This window comes from Hyperolius riggenbachi, chromosome 2 (genome assembly GCF_040937935.1).
Source record: "Hyperolius riggenbachi isolate aHypRig1 chromosome 2, aHypRig1.pri, whole genome shotgun sequence".
Lineage (NCBI taxonomy): Eukaryota > Metazoa > Chordata > Amphibia > Anura > Hyperoliidae > Hyperolius > Hyperolius riggenbachi.
Window position 1 is genome coordinate 317,967,850 of NC_090647.1, and position 13,743 is coordinate 317,981,592.

Sequence of the window (13,743 nt, forward strand, 5' to 3'; positions counted from 1 at the left end):
TGAGCGACCCGGAAGTAGTAAATGCCCCATGTATTCAGAGATGTTCGCCGGCGAACGGTTCGGGAACCGTTCGCTACATCTCTACAGATCAGACAATCATCTGCAGATCTGAAAATCCATCCTGGTGGATCTGATCTGCAGATGAATGTCTGTTAAACAAGGTGTGTATGATGATCTGCAGATCTCATAGACTATGAATGCATTTTGCAGGAATGGATCTTTTGCAGATACTGATATTTTGAATATCTACAGCATTTTTGTGTGCAGCATCTTGCAAAGATTTCTGTCTGATGGGGAGCGAGTTCAGCTCCATAGAATAGACTGTGTAGGTGTGGCTCTCATACTACATGGAAGGGGGTAAAATTGGTCTGTGATCTTTCATTTTCCAAAGACTATGGTCTGATGTGTGTGTGAGCCTTTAGTCCAGCCCTACTTTTTGAAATGCACATGATAGTATGATCTGTGTGGTGAATGTCTGATACAATAATGTTGTGCTTAAATAAGTTACATTTCACACTTAAGGGGCCCATACACCTAACAATTTTCCCGCCGATATACAGCAGATTCGATCACTGTGATCGAATCTGCTGTGAAATTGTTGCACAAACGCTGACAGACCGATCGATTTTCATCCAAAATCAATCATTCCCGTCGATCCATCCGTGCAGGATTTTGCTCGATCGCCAGTGGGTCAGGAGTGCATCGATAGCGGCATTCGAATGCTCGACGGCCGACGCCAGCTGCAATACATTACCTGCTCCGGCCGGCGCAACTCCTCCGGTCTCCGCTGTCTTCTTCTCTGCGCTGGTCTCCAGTCCGGCTGGCTTCGCTGAACTTCCTGTTCCGGCAGGAAGTTTAAACAGGAGAGCGCCCTCTACTGTTTAAACTTCCCACGGACGTTTAAACAGTAGAGGGCACTCTACTATTTAAACTTCCTGCCGGGACAGGAAGTTCAGTGAAGCCAGCCGGACCAGAGACCAGCGCAGAGAAGAAGACAGCGGAGACCGGGGGAGTCGCGCCGGCCGGAGCAGGTAATGTAGGCGGGGGGGGGGGGGGAGGGGGGCGGCGTCAGCTTCACAGACTGTGATCGGTTTCGTGCTGAAATCGATTCACGATCTGTTTGTAGTAAAGGCAGCCATACGATCCCTCTATGATCAGATTCGATTGCAGCAGCAATTTCCATTAGTGTGATCTGATTGCGATGCGATTTTTGTCAAAGCACAATCATCGTCCTGCTGCGTTTTGTATGCGATTGAGCTGCACTATAATGAGTATAGAAGCTCAATCGCAAAGTGGAAATTGAATGTTTCATAGTGGAAAAGAGCCCTTAGGTTTATCTTAATCATTGGATTCCTTCCAAACATTCCAGAGCACCACCTAGTGTTAATCTTGGGACGTTTGAAGTAGGCAGGGCATTATACTTCACCGATCAGCTTATACATAGTTGAACACTGGTCATGTCTGATGATCAAAACACCACAGAATGTGTTGGCTTATAATGTGAACTTTGCTGCCACCAGCTGGTGAGTTTGAGAAATATTAAGCAATGTTACTATTCTTTCAAAACTGTCCAGTAATTATCTCATCTTCCGAAATGGTTTCCACAAGATGAGTTTTCCTGTGTTTTTCCAAATGCTAGTTTACATATATATGCGTTTTAGCTGAAAACTTTTTCAGCAACATGCTGCATGCATTTATTTTCTCGGTTGCAGACCCAATACATAGAAAGGCATGTGACATTACAGTACATTAAAGCCCATATGTTTTCAGTGTTAAAAGAAAACAAAAAAAACAGAATACAATTTATATAAGGAGTAGATACAAAGACATTTGTGCTAAAATATTGTTAAAAAAATGGAAAAATGTGTTGTTTTTTTTTAAAAAAGACATTTGTGGAATAAGCACGTATATAATACATTTTTTTACCTCCCTGGCATTCAATTTCCACAAGAATTCTGTGCAAAAAGTGGTTCAATTAATTTTCATAACCTTTTTTCCTGTAACTTACCAAAATGAGCCAAGCAAGAGTTTATTATACATTATGAGTATAATAAAAGTGTCAAACACAAATACTTGTCAAAAAATAAAATGTATTAATCACAAACAGAAAGATCTTGCATTTTTAATAAATGCAAAAATATGCAGAAAAATATATGGAGGCAGAAAAAAAAATACAGTATAGTGGTTTACCCCTAAAACACCTCCTTTGTTTGGTACACCTTGAAACAAGGGATTGCACAAAGTGCCACATTACAGTCCGGGCAATAACGACGGGTCTCCTTTCAGATTTTTTTTTCCCATAAAGGGCCTTTCTTGGAGCAGCAGACCACACACCTTCTTGTGGGTTGTTCCTTGTGTGCGGTCGCTGGCAAATATTCCACAAAGTGGCGTCCAGAAAGTCGTGCCGGATTCACGACATAGGACGCTTTGCGCCCCGGTCTAGCGGACTCCGGTGGGGGATGCTTACATAAATAGCTTTCACATTTGCCACACAAAGTCATGGTGCGGTACAGGCCTTTCACTGTGCTTTTTGTAAAGCACAAACGCATTCCACAGGCATTGCTCAAGTAGGTAGCGGAAAATATGTTTATAATATTTCCACTGCTGTTTGCGGGCAAAAAGTCATGGCCCCATCAGCCCTGTCCACACCTCCCATGGTGTGGTTGTAGTCCATGACTTTTTTGGTCTTGTCCACCTCCTTGCTACCTCTGGTAGTGGTGCGCACAGTTTCAGCGTTGTGCACCGTGCGGAGGATGCACACTTCCCGTTTGTCCTTCCACCGCAGAGCCTCCCCTTCTGCCAGGCAACAACTTCTTTTTTCAACCTCCTCGCAGAAAAGGCAGGTGGCATATGGCGTCGGTTAGGCCTCGCCGTGCCATAAGCATCAGTCTTGTGCTGGATCAGGTGCTCGTACAGACAATACCCCTGATCCAGCAATGGCTCGATGAGAGTGAGCACAGATGAGGTAGCACACCCATACTCACTGTACCACGGAGCAAATTTGGTACCTTTGCCTGTGTACACACAGTTCCAGATGTATCCGGACTGGGACTCACAGAGCACCCCAAAGCGGGACCTTTTCGATGCAATGAACTGCACCCAGCTGAGTCTACCTTTGTATGCCATGAGACTCATCCACGGTGATGTCTCTTTCCGGTATGTAGGCACACCGGAAATTGCCAACAATGAGCTGGTAGATGTCCCAGATTTTCTTCAGCTTGGGAGCGGGATGGGTGGCCTCAAAGTCCTCATTGTTCCCAAAGAACAGGTACTTCATGATGAGGGTGTAGCCGTACTCCGGCATCACAGAACCAAAGAACTGTGTGGCAAGGATCTAGTTAGTGGTCCAGTACTACTTCTGCAGCGGCTTCCCCACCATTCCGTGGAGTATAATGAGGCCTAGGAACACCCAGATATTGTTGCTAGTGACAGGTTCACACTTCCTGCTCCTGGGGAACCTGCTTCGAGGAGCACCCTGGTCTCCTCCACGATCATCCGGATGACCTCATCGCTCAGAAACAGTTCCAGGTAGGCCAGCGGGCCGTGGTCACAGTCAATCTTCAGCCCAGGTACCCCAGTGAAAGGGAACCTGGGTGGCGGAGCCTGCGACTGACTCTCCAGCTCACACCAAGTGCATGCAACACTTACAGGCACCTCTGTGTCGCTGTCACTGGTCTCAGACTCAGGTCTCCACATCACTGCCGCTTTCCTTCAACACATCCAGCAGCCGCTGGTCAGAGAACCACCTCCGGGGGCTCAAGGCCATGACCCCAAGCAGGATACGGGGTCAACCGAAGGTCAACGACAAAAAAAAATAATTCTGCAGCAAAGATAAACAAACAGCAATTACAGCAGTCTTTACAAAGACTATACTGCAACACTGAATGAATCTAAAGCAGAGAATCGCAATCAAAGCACAGAAATCACAAGAGCTGAGCTGGCAAGCAACTAGCAATTGGACACTTGTGACTCTGAAAGAGGAAGAACCAGTAACAGCCAAGCCGATTTATACTATTTATATTGTGTACAGGTGTTTTACTAACAACTTTGAATTACAGTAACATGATTGGATGAGTGTGATGTAGCTTGTGATGTAATTCATGCGCCGGCCAGCAGGGGGCGCATAATCAGCGTCATTGGAGGGAGCTGCGGATGGCCATCTTGACTGACGGGTGATCAGGCCGGAGGAGAGGGAAGGGGAGACCGGGAGGGAGAAGCACACAGCCCGGAGAGCCCGCAGCAGCTGCTGGATACAGCGGAGACGCCACCGATCGCAGCGGTGAGTGCCTGCCACTGCATGACGAGATGAAGTTTTTAGCATGTTTGGTACGGACAAGCCAGGCTTATTTGTTTTAAAATAATAAAGGGATTCAAAAGTATTTTGTTTTGTGGTTTGCTTGCCTAAAAACAAAAAAACAAAAAAAAAAAAAAAAACAAAACAAAAAAAAAAAAACCTTGTGTGGCCTTGAAGCAATTCAGTTAATAGGACGGGATTGCATTCTTATGCTGCAGCCCCCCTGCTGTGGCAGTGTTAGCTCCCGAGTCCCCAGCGCTGAGGGGACTTTTTTTTTTTCCCCATGCCTTGGCTGCTGTAATGTGAATTTACAGCTCCCCTCCCCTCCCCCCCCGTGTTGCCGACGACGACTCACCTCAGATCGACGACGGGCAGGAGGTAGGAACCAACCACACCGGCGCATGGCAGCCGCAAGGGGGCCTTTAAATGCTGGGCGTGACCGATGATATCACTTCCTGCATTTAAATTCATCGCACGGCTGCCGTGCGCTAGTCTGGCTGGTTGCTAACTCTTGTCCGCCGCTGATCTGACGTGAAGCGGCGGCAGCACGGGGAACTAGGGAAGGGGGGTTGTAAATATTACATTATAGCAGCCGATCTGACGGCATTTTGTGGGTAAATGTGCAGCCAATCCTGAATGTATTTTGTGGGCAAAGCTGCAGCTAATCCTGAATGCATTTTGTGGGCAAATCTGCAGCCAATCCTGAATGCATTTTGTGGGCAAGTCTGCAGCCAATCCTGAATGTATTTTGTGGGCAAAGCTGCAGCCAATCCTGAATGCATTTTGTGGGTAAATGTGCAGCCAATCCTGAATGCATTTTGTGGGTAAATCTGCAGCCAATCCTGAATGCGTTTTGTGGGTAAATCTGCAGCCAATCCGCGGCTCTACATGCCCGCGAAGTTGGACAGCACTGGCATAGAATAAAGCCAGCGTTCACCACATGGGCTGCATTTGAATGACTTATCACCTCATGTGCACCACTTATATAAAACTTAGGTTAGATAGTGTAGGACATCTGCTTCGGAGAATTACCTCAACGTTGGTGCAGATGTCTAGTAGATTGTATTTTGCATGCAAACTATAATGGAATCTAAACTTTCTCCATAAACCAGTATTGCATTGCTTGGATGTGGGGCATGCAATTTTAGTCCAGGAGGGGCGGTGTATGCCGCAGCGGTTAACCATTCAATTGTAGTATTAGGTCAGGGATGCACAGCCTTCTAACTGTATTTGTTTCCACAACAGGATGGGATTAAAGTGCTGGAAGATAAACTAGTGTGTTGGCTGATTTTGAACTGTTTGCACTGGATTGGAGTAGCATCATACCCCTATATCCTTACCAGTCACTTTGTGGAATTGGGATGTATGCAGACTCCTACTTCAGAAACTTTTTATTTGATTTCAGGCCACTAGGATTGTTGCTGGAAAAAGCTGCTGTCACCAGTGTGGTGGGACCTTGAGATAAGCCAGACTCCCATTTATCTACCCAGCCCCCCTTAGGCTTATTTTTTTAATGGAAAATATTTAGATTTCTGTGTCTGACAACTGCATATGAAAAGCAGTGGCACAGGGCTCTGGTGAGTAAAATATCCTGGCAGCATTCTTCTGCCACACTCACTAACACCTCAGGCTACCTCACACTCCCTGGTTTGACAGAATAACCCGTTACTGTACTATGAAATATCCTCAAAGCTTATTGTGACCCAGAAGCACCAGGAATGTACAGTATAAATGTATGCTTAAAATCAAAGACGTCAACAAGCCATGATGAGGGGTCATCCAAGATGATAGGTACCCACTCTAAGGTCACATTCATGCCACACCTATACCTATAGGTGTGGCATGAATGTGACCTTAGAGTGGGTGTGTGGAGTGCAGTATGGGGTACTGCTGTGTTTTAGATGATTTTAGTTTTCTTTTGGTATTAGCAATTTTGGATTATGAATAAACTCTGGCATTATATATTTTTTAAAGCCTATTGAGTCAAAATGCTTTATGATTTTTGAACCTATATTTTTACTAGCTCTGTGACTCCTGCAAGCCTTTTGCAGTTACAAGGGGGAAGTATGCATTGATGAGCGGTACAGGTTTTTCTTTATATGGGAGTCATCCAAGATGATAGCCACACTTCCTACAGTAACCGAGATGAATTTGAGAGCAGAAGACGACAGGAGCATTTAGGTTTACCAGCAAAATAATTAGTCATAACCCTATATTGGTCATAAATTCGAGCTGTTGAGGTAGCAGGGAAGCTTTCTGAGGAACTCAAGCAGACAATGGCAGGTGGATTCTGCACCAAGGTAGATTCTGGTATTCTGCACTTGTTCCATGTCACATCATCAGTCATGCCAATACTCTGCACCAGAGCAAAAGGTGTGAAATCACTCTACAGTAGTACAATCTCAGCACTGCCATAGACATTGGGCGATCTTGGTGCCTGAGGAAGTTGAGGGGAGACTCAAATATAAGCTCTACTTATATTTCTGATTAAAAACTGGTGCCAGTCTGCCAGAGATTACAGCCTGGGACGAAGCTTCATCTTCCAACAGGACAATGGCCTGAAGCATACTGCTAAAGCAACATTTCAGTGGTTTACCAGACAACTGAAGTGAGAATATGGAGGATGCCAAATGTATTTCCTTTTAAAAAAAATTCTAGTTGACCGGCAGTCCTGCTGGTCTATTTGGCTGCAGTAGTGTGATTTACACCAGAAACAAGCATGAAGCTAAACTTGTCAGATCTGACAATAATGTCAAAAATTCCTGATCTGTTGCATGCTTGTTCAGGGTCTATAGGTAAAATTATTAGATGTAGAGGATCAGCAGGATAGCCAGGCAACTGGTATTGGTTAAAAGCAAATACGGCAGCCTCCATATCCCTCTTGCTTCAGTTGTCCCTAAACGGGAAACATTAAAATGTGTTGGAACGGCCTAGTCAAAGTCCAGACCTCAATCAAATAGAGGATCTGTGGTCTGCCTTGAAGACTGCTCTGTTCACAAGCAAAAACCATGCAACATGAAGGAGCTGGACCAGTTTTGCCTTGAGGAATGGGCAAAAACTCCAGTGGCAAGCTCAAAGACTTATCTAAAGCAAGGTGGCTACACACATTGGTGGTGGTGGTAGTGTTGTTGAATTGCTATGCACGCTGAACTTTTCAGTTATTTTGTCCTATATATACTCAATTTACAAGATTTAAAGTGAAAACCGTATGTGGTACAAATATCTAGAAGTGGTTGTATGCAATCTCTTATTTCTGTCAAACTTTCCAGAAAGTAGAGGTCTAGGTAGGTCTAATTTTTCAGCTCTGCTTCATCCATTCTCATGTCCACCCTACACTAGGCCATGGTCACAAACTGGCTAGTAATATTTAACAGAATTACTTGTGTAGAAAACATATGTAGTGCAATTTCTTTAATAAAAATTCAAGTTTCTTGAAAGTATCTGATTGCAGCATTATAAAAATCTAATATTTTTCCACAATAAAATCAGGAAATCTTTTGTATATGCCATTGTTTACATCTTGACTCCTTGTGGAATATAGTGATCTTTACAGTCCCAGGATCTTGTTCACATAACTTCTGACATTGAAGTGAAGCTGTGGAGATGTCCGGTGGAAAGTCTCTGTGGCTACAGCACGAGCAGCCTCTGACCCAGCTTGCAGAGCACGGTAAACTGGTAAGGTATACTTCTGTTTCCCCTAGAAGCACAATGACGAAAGGACATATTAGGTAGTACACACTGAAATCATGTACAACAAATGTGCTTACCGTATATACTCGGATACAAGTCGACCTCGTGTATAAGTCGACCCCAATATTTGACCCTCTTAAGCTGGAATTTTTTTTATTTAATCAAGTATAAGTCTACCCAGGAAAGTTAAAGAATGCACTTGGGGACCAGGATGTCACCAGGATGTTTCAGTGTGGTCACTGTGACCCCTGTGTGTGGCCCCTGTGTCTGCCAGGCTGTGTGGCCCCTCTAGCTTTGTGGCCCATGTCCCCCTGGCTGTGTGGCCCCTGTGTCCCCTAGCTGTGTGTCCCTTGTTTTACACTGGATTGTAGGAGCTGCAGCAGCCAGCATCTGTCTCTCCTCACAGTGCTACAGCACGCAGCTTGCTAAAATGCCCCCCTCCCTCCCTCCCACCACCATGGAAAGGGCCCCCCCTCTCACTCACCCTCTCCCCAGCAGCTTTCTGCATATCCCCCCTCCCTCCCATCACCACGCAAAGGGTGTCCAAGGGTGTCCGCTTCTCCCTCTCTCGCTCCTCCCTGTGCCTGTCATCTAATGCGCAGCCCCAGCGCTTAAGCAGAAGCCGTAACTCACTGATTACACAGCGCGACATCCTCCCTTATTCCTCTGATCACGCTGGTCTGTTTACAATACCACAGCTATGGCTCCGATGCCATATGACTTCATGTGTCATGTGACATCGGAGCCGTAGCTGTGGTATTGTAAAACAGACCAGCGTGAGCAGAGGGATAAGGGAGGATGTCACGCTGTGTAATCAGTGAGTTACGGCTTCCGCTTAAGCGCTGGGGCTGCGCATTAGATGACAGACACAGGGGGGAAAGAGGGAGAAGCGGACACCCTTTGCATGGTGATGGGAGGGAGGGGGGCTTTGTGGAAAGCTTGCTGCATTAGCACAGGGTAAGGGGAGAGAAAGAGGCTTACCCACAATGCCAGGCTATAAGTTGTGAAATTTAGGACTACTCAAGTATAAGGCGACCCCCCCCTCCCCCCCCCACCACTTTTATACTTTGAGTCAGCCCTAAATTTCTCGACTTATAGGCGAGTATATACGGTACATATTGTTTATCAACTTTTTTTTGCAGTTTAGCAGAATGTGTTTTACTATTTTACTGTGTTAAAGATCTGCCATGCATGCAATTTTCCCTGGTGATACAATCATTCTCAATGTAGTTAAAGTTTGCACATTCATTGTACAGCTCTGCCTCCATACTCTGCATTGTGCAATGGTGGGGTGTCTTGACACCCTGAAGATAAAAACACACAGGAGACAAAAAAACGGGAGCCGAAAAAGCACAGTATGTCAAGTAAATTGTGCAGAAAATGGCTACTCACAAAGGTGGGTTGCAGTGGGGCACGCAGCAGGTGGAGACAATTAACCTGGTTCCACTAGGGGTGTCCCAACTGGGACTGGAAGGTAGTTGCTCTCCTTGGTGAAAGTAACATGCCACCACAATGATTGATATTATGTGGGGTCTGTGTAGATCCCTCTTACAGCGGTGTGTGGGGGTTAAGTAAAACACAAATCGGAGTGAAGTGGCGCCCAGGTTGGATAAAACAAAGCAGTACGAAAATCAAGAAAAAGATGAGGTGGCTTACCTCAATGATGACAGGATTGTTAAGACAAAAATATTTTTATTAGCACAGGCTGTTAAAAATTTTTGTCTTAAAGAGAACCAGAGGTGGGTTTGAAGATTATTATCTGCATACAGAGGCTGGATCTGCCTATACAGCCTAGCCTCTGTTGCTATCCCAAACCCCCCTAAGGTCCCCCTGCACTCTGCAATCCCTCATAAATCACAGCCACGCTGCTGACAAACAGCTTGTCAGAGCTGGCTGTGTTTATCTCTATAGTGTCAGTCTGCTGCTCTCCCCGCCTCCTGCAGAACTCCAGTCCCCACCTGCATCCCTTCCCTCCCTGCTGATTGGAGGGAAGGGACGGGGGCAGGGACCGGAGCTATGCAGGAGGCGGGGGAGCAGCTGAGACTGACACTACAGATGTAAACACAGCCTCATAGCACGGCTGTGATTTATGAGGGATTGCAGATTGCAGGGGGACCTTAGTGGGGTTTGGCATAGCAAAAGAGGCTGGGCTGTATAGGCAGATCCAGCCTCTGTATGCAGATAACATTCTTTAAACACACCTCAGGTTCTCTTTAAGACTGTCATCGAGGTAAGCCACCTCATCTTTTTCTCGATTTATACATACGGACAGTTTATGATTTGTATGCCTTTGCTGCTCTTCCCCACTGCACAAGGCAGATAAAGTAGATGTTAAATTTATAAAAAAAAAAAAATGAAAGTGTAAAAATCTTAACTGAATGGTCTCACGGTGCATTTCCATCATGTGTTAGATTTGTTAAGACAAGAAGCTGAACGTAAGAGTTTTGTCAAATTGCGGTTAGCAATACCATATTGGTTTTGAGATGCTATTTTCACCTGTGAATTTGAGGATCATCACCCTTTATTCGCCTAGCCCTAGTTCATCTAATGTAAAGCATGTCTCCTTAGCCCTGCACCAGGATCACTCAGTACTAAAATCAACTGATCCTTGATCTCAAGAGAGTTTAGCAACGGTCTATGCGGGAGTGTTCTCTTTTCTCTCACTGGCTCCTTCCCTTTAACTCCTGCTCTAAGGATTTATCACAGCCACAGCAAATAGGCAGAGAAAGTGAACCAACATTCAAGGGTGAAGCTTGCTGTGTGTCTGTCTGATCTAAGTTTTCAAAAAAAGTTGCAAATGCAGATTCTGATGTCAGGCAGACTTGAGGCACTAAAGTTGCTCATTAACCCATTCGCGTTCCGTCGTTTTCACTTAAGAAATGTTCACCTCCCATTCATTAGCCTATAACTTTATCACCACTTATCACAATGAACTGATCTATATCTTGTTTTTTCCACCACCAATTAAGCTTTCTTTGGGGGGTACATTTTGCTAAGAGCCACTTTACTGTAAATGTATTTTAACAGGAAGAAAAAAAAAAACGGACAAAATTAATTATTTCTCAGTTTTCAGCCATTATAGTTTTAAAATAATACATGCCTCCATAATTAAAACTCACGTATTGTATTTGCCCATATGTCCCGGTTATTACACCGTTAAAATTATGTCCCTATCACAATGTATGGCGACAATATTTTATTTGGAAATAAAGGTGCATTTTTTCCGTTTTGCATCTATCACTATTTACAAGTTTAAAATTAAAAAAAAAATATATATAGAAGTATTTCATCTTTACATTGATATTTAAAAAGTTTAGACCCTTATGTAAATATTTACATGTTTTTTTTTATTGTAATGTTTTTTTTTTTATATTAAACATTTTATTTGGGTAGTTTTGGGAGGGTGGGATGTAAACGTGATTTATAATGTAAATGTGTGTTTTAATTAAAATTTTTTTACTTTCAGTTGTAGTTTTACTTTTTGATGAGTTTGTTTACATGACGCCACTCTAAGCGTAACACACGCTTAGGGCCTTTTTCCACTAGCCTGCGATTTGCTTCTGATCACAAATCGCAAGGTACATTAAACTAATGGAAACTGCAGCAGCAATTTCCATTAGTGCGATCCGATTGTGATGCGATTTTGGTCAAAGCGCAATCGTCGTCCTGCTGCGTTTTGTATGCGATTGAGCTGGACTATAATGAGTATAGTAGCTCAATCGCAATGTGGAAATTGAAACGCGATTGCGATCGGAATCGCGATCGCAATCGCATTATATAGTGTAAAAGAGCCCTGAGAGCGACGTATGGGGTACGTTACAGCCAGAAAAAGCGAAGCTTCCGAGAGAAGCTGTCGCTTTTTCAGCGGGGGAGAGGAATCAGTGATCGGGCACCATAGCCCGATACACTGATTGCCTGGCTAACGAACCGCGGGACAGGAGCGCGCGGTAGCGCACATGGTTCCTGGACGTAGTTTCTACGTCCAGGAACCAAAATAGGTTAATTATGCAATTTTTAGCAAAAGATATTTTCAATAACATTGTTGAGAGTGAAACAGAAGATCGTATTTAATTGAACCACATAATTAAATTCCAAATATCGAAACGATGCAATCGCATCTATGAAAATATCCACCACGCAGCAACACAGCTGCTCTGCATCTGTACAAGATGGCCCATCAATGCAGCCCAGGGAATTGGGTCCCAATCACCAATGGGTGATATCAGTCAAAGGTGTGTATACACCTTAAGCCCCACAGAATGTCCACAGCCATCGACACCATTCTAGCTCCATACATTCATTTATCTTTCTCTAAAGCTTCTCTAAGAACAACCCTACCCCTTATCTCCGACAAAGTATTGCACAGCTGCAGGAATTTTCATCCATATGATGCGTATGATCTGTTCAGTGGAATAATAAGACTTGCTCCAATAAAAAGGACCATATAGTCTCACAAATTATAAGGACATATATGGTATTTCCATTAAATGGGATAGTCTATCCAGGTCCCTTGCCTCAGTGGAGAAAGATAGCCAAGATGGCCACCAGGCCCATCCTTTCCAGTGCTTGAGCTTAAAGTAAGGTATAGTTGTGATTTTTTGACCAACAGGCCCACTACCCACTTGCCAGTGCTATAGCTACGATTCTATATAAGTATCCCGTAGAGTGAAATAACAACTCGGCACTCAAAACTGTGTCTTCTGAGGGAAAAAGGGGTCAGTCTGCACTCATGCAAGTATCTGTGGACCGCACTCCAAGAAAGCACCTGTATAATGGCCTTGTTGGACAAGGTAAGTGACAGGACACGCACGTGAGCAAGTGCCGGTCTGGCGTGAAAACGGCTGTTGTGCTGTCCATCTCTCCCCTGGTCACCCACATCCCTAGCACCATTATCTATAAAGATTTGGTTCACCGATGTATCACAGATGTGAATGTATTACTTGCATGGCAACAAGAGGCAATAAAGCATTTAAAGTGACAGTGCCCGGTCTGTCTCACTGTACAGAAAAAAATAGCTACGATTCAGATGGATTAATAGATGAAAACATTCATCCCAGACCTCCTCATAGCACTGGCAGATAAGGGGCCCAGAAACAGAGAAGAGGATTCAGTGGAAGCCTCACTGAGGAGATGAGTATTCGCCTTTCATTCACACAAATTAGTTTTCGTTTTTGCAAGATGAGCATTAAATGTTGCTATGGATTATATGTATATATTAGTGACATTCACAACTTGCTTACCTGGCATTCCAGAAAGTCACTGACTTTATGAAAGTGATCCTGATAATCATTCTTTGCCACTATCAACCCCCAACGAAGACGCAGTTCAGCGTTGGTGGCTTCTGAAATCTTTGGATTTCTTTTACCCAGCTCTTCCACATTACCTTAAATAAAGAAACCAAACATTAAATACATGAAAAATTAAGTCAAACTTCTTTCCAAATTGAGGACTTGGTTTGGTAAGTATCAAATTACATTGATATTTGGTGAATATTCAGATAGTTTAGCAGACTATCTCAGAGTGTCCTGGTCCACCAGTCAGAAGCCAGGGATAACCAGTGGACTGACAACCATCTTGATAATGGGAGATGTGCTATTAGAATTCTGCATCATCTGCTATATGCCTCACCCAAGAACTTTTTTTTTAAACAGGCTTTATTGAAAAAGTGTGAACAGTACAATCAGCACTCAAATTTACAAATTGGAAGAGCATTTCAGATTTAGAATCTATATGATTACTAGATTATCTTGAATAGAGAG

General features: G+C 44.1%; 1 protein-coding gene across 1 annotated transcript in view; it reads right to left on the reverse strand.

Annotated features, from left to right (window-relative positions):
• Window positions 1–7,690: 7,690 nt before the first annotated feature.
• The window catches only part of RNPEP (arginyl aminopeptidase), a 43,060-nt gene continuing 37,007 nt past the window's right edge, over window positions 7,691–13,743 (reverse strand). Inside the window, exons 9-10 of the mRNA XM_068266128.1 lie at window positions 13,225–13,367; window positions 7,691–7,991 (exon numbers count right to left, since the gene is read on the reverse strand). Coding sequence (XP_068122229.1) covers window positions 7,842–7,991; window positions 13,225–13,367 — 293 coding nt within the window. The 3' untranslated portion in view covers window positions 7,691–7,841. The remainder of the gene's footprint in view (window positions 7,992–13,224; window positions 13,368–13,743) is intronic.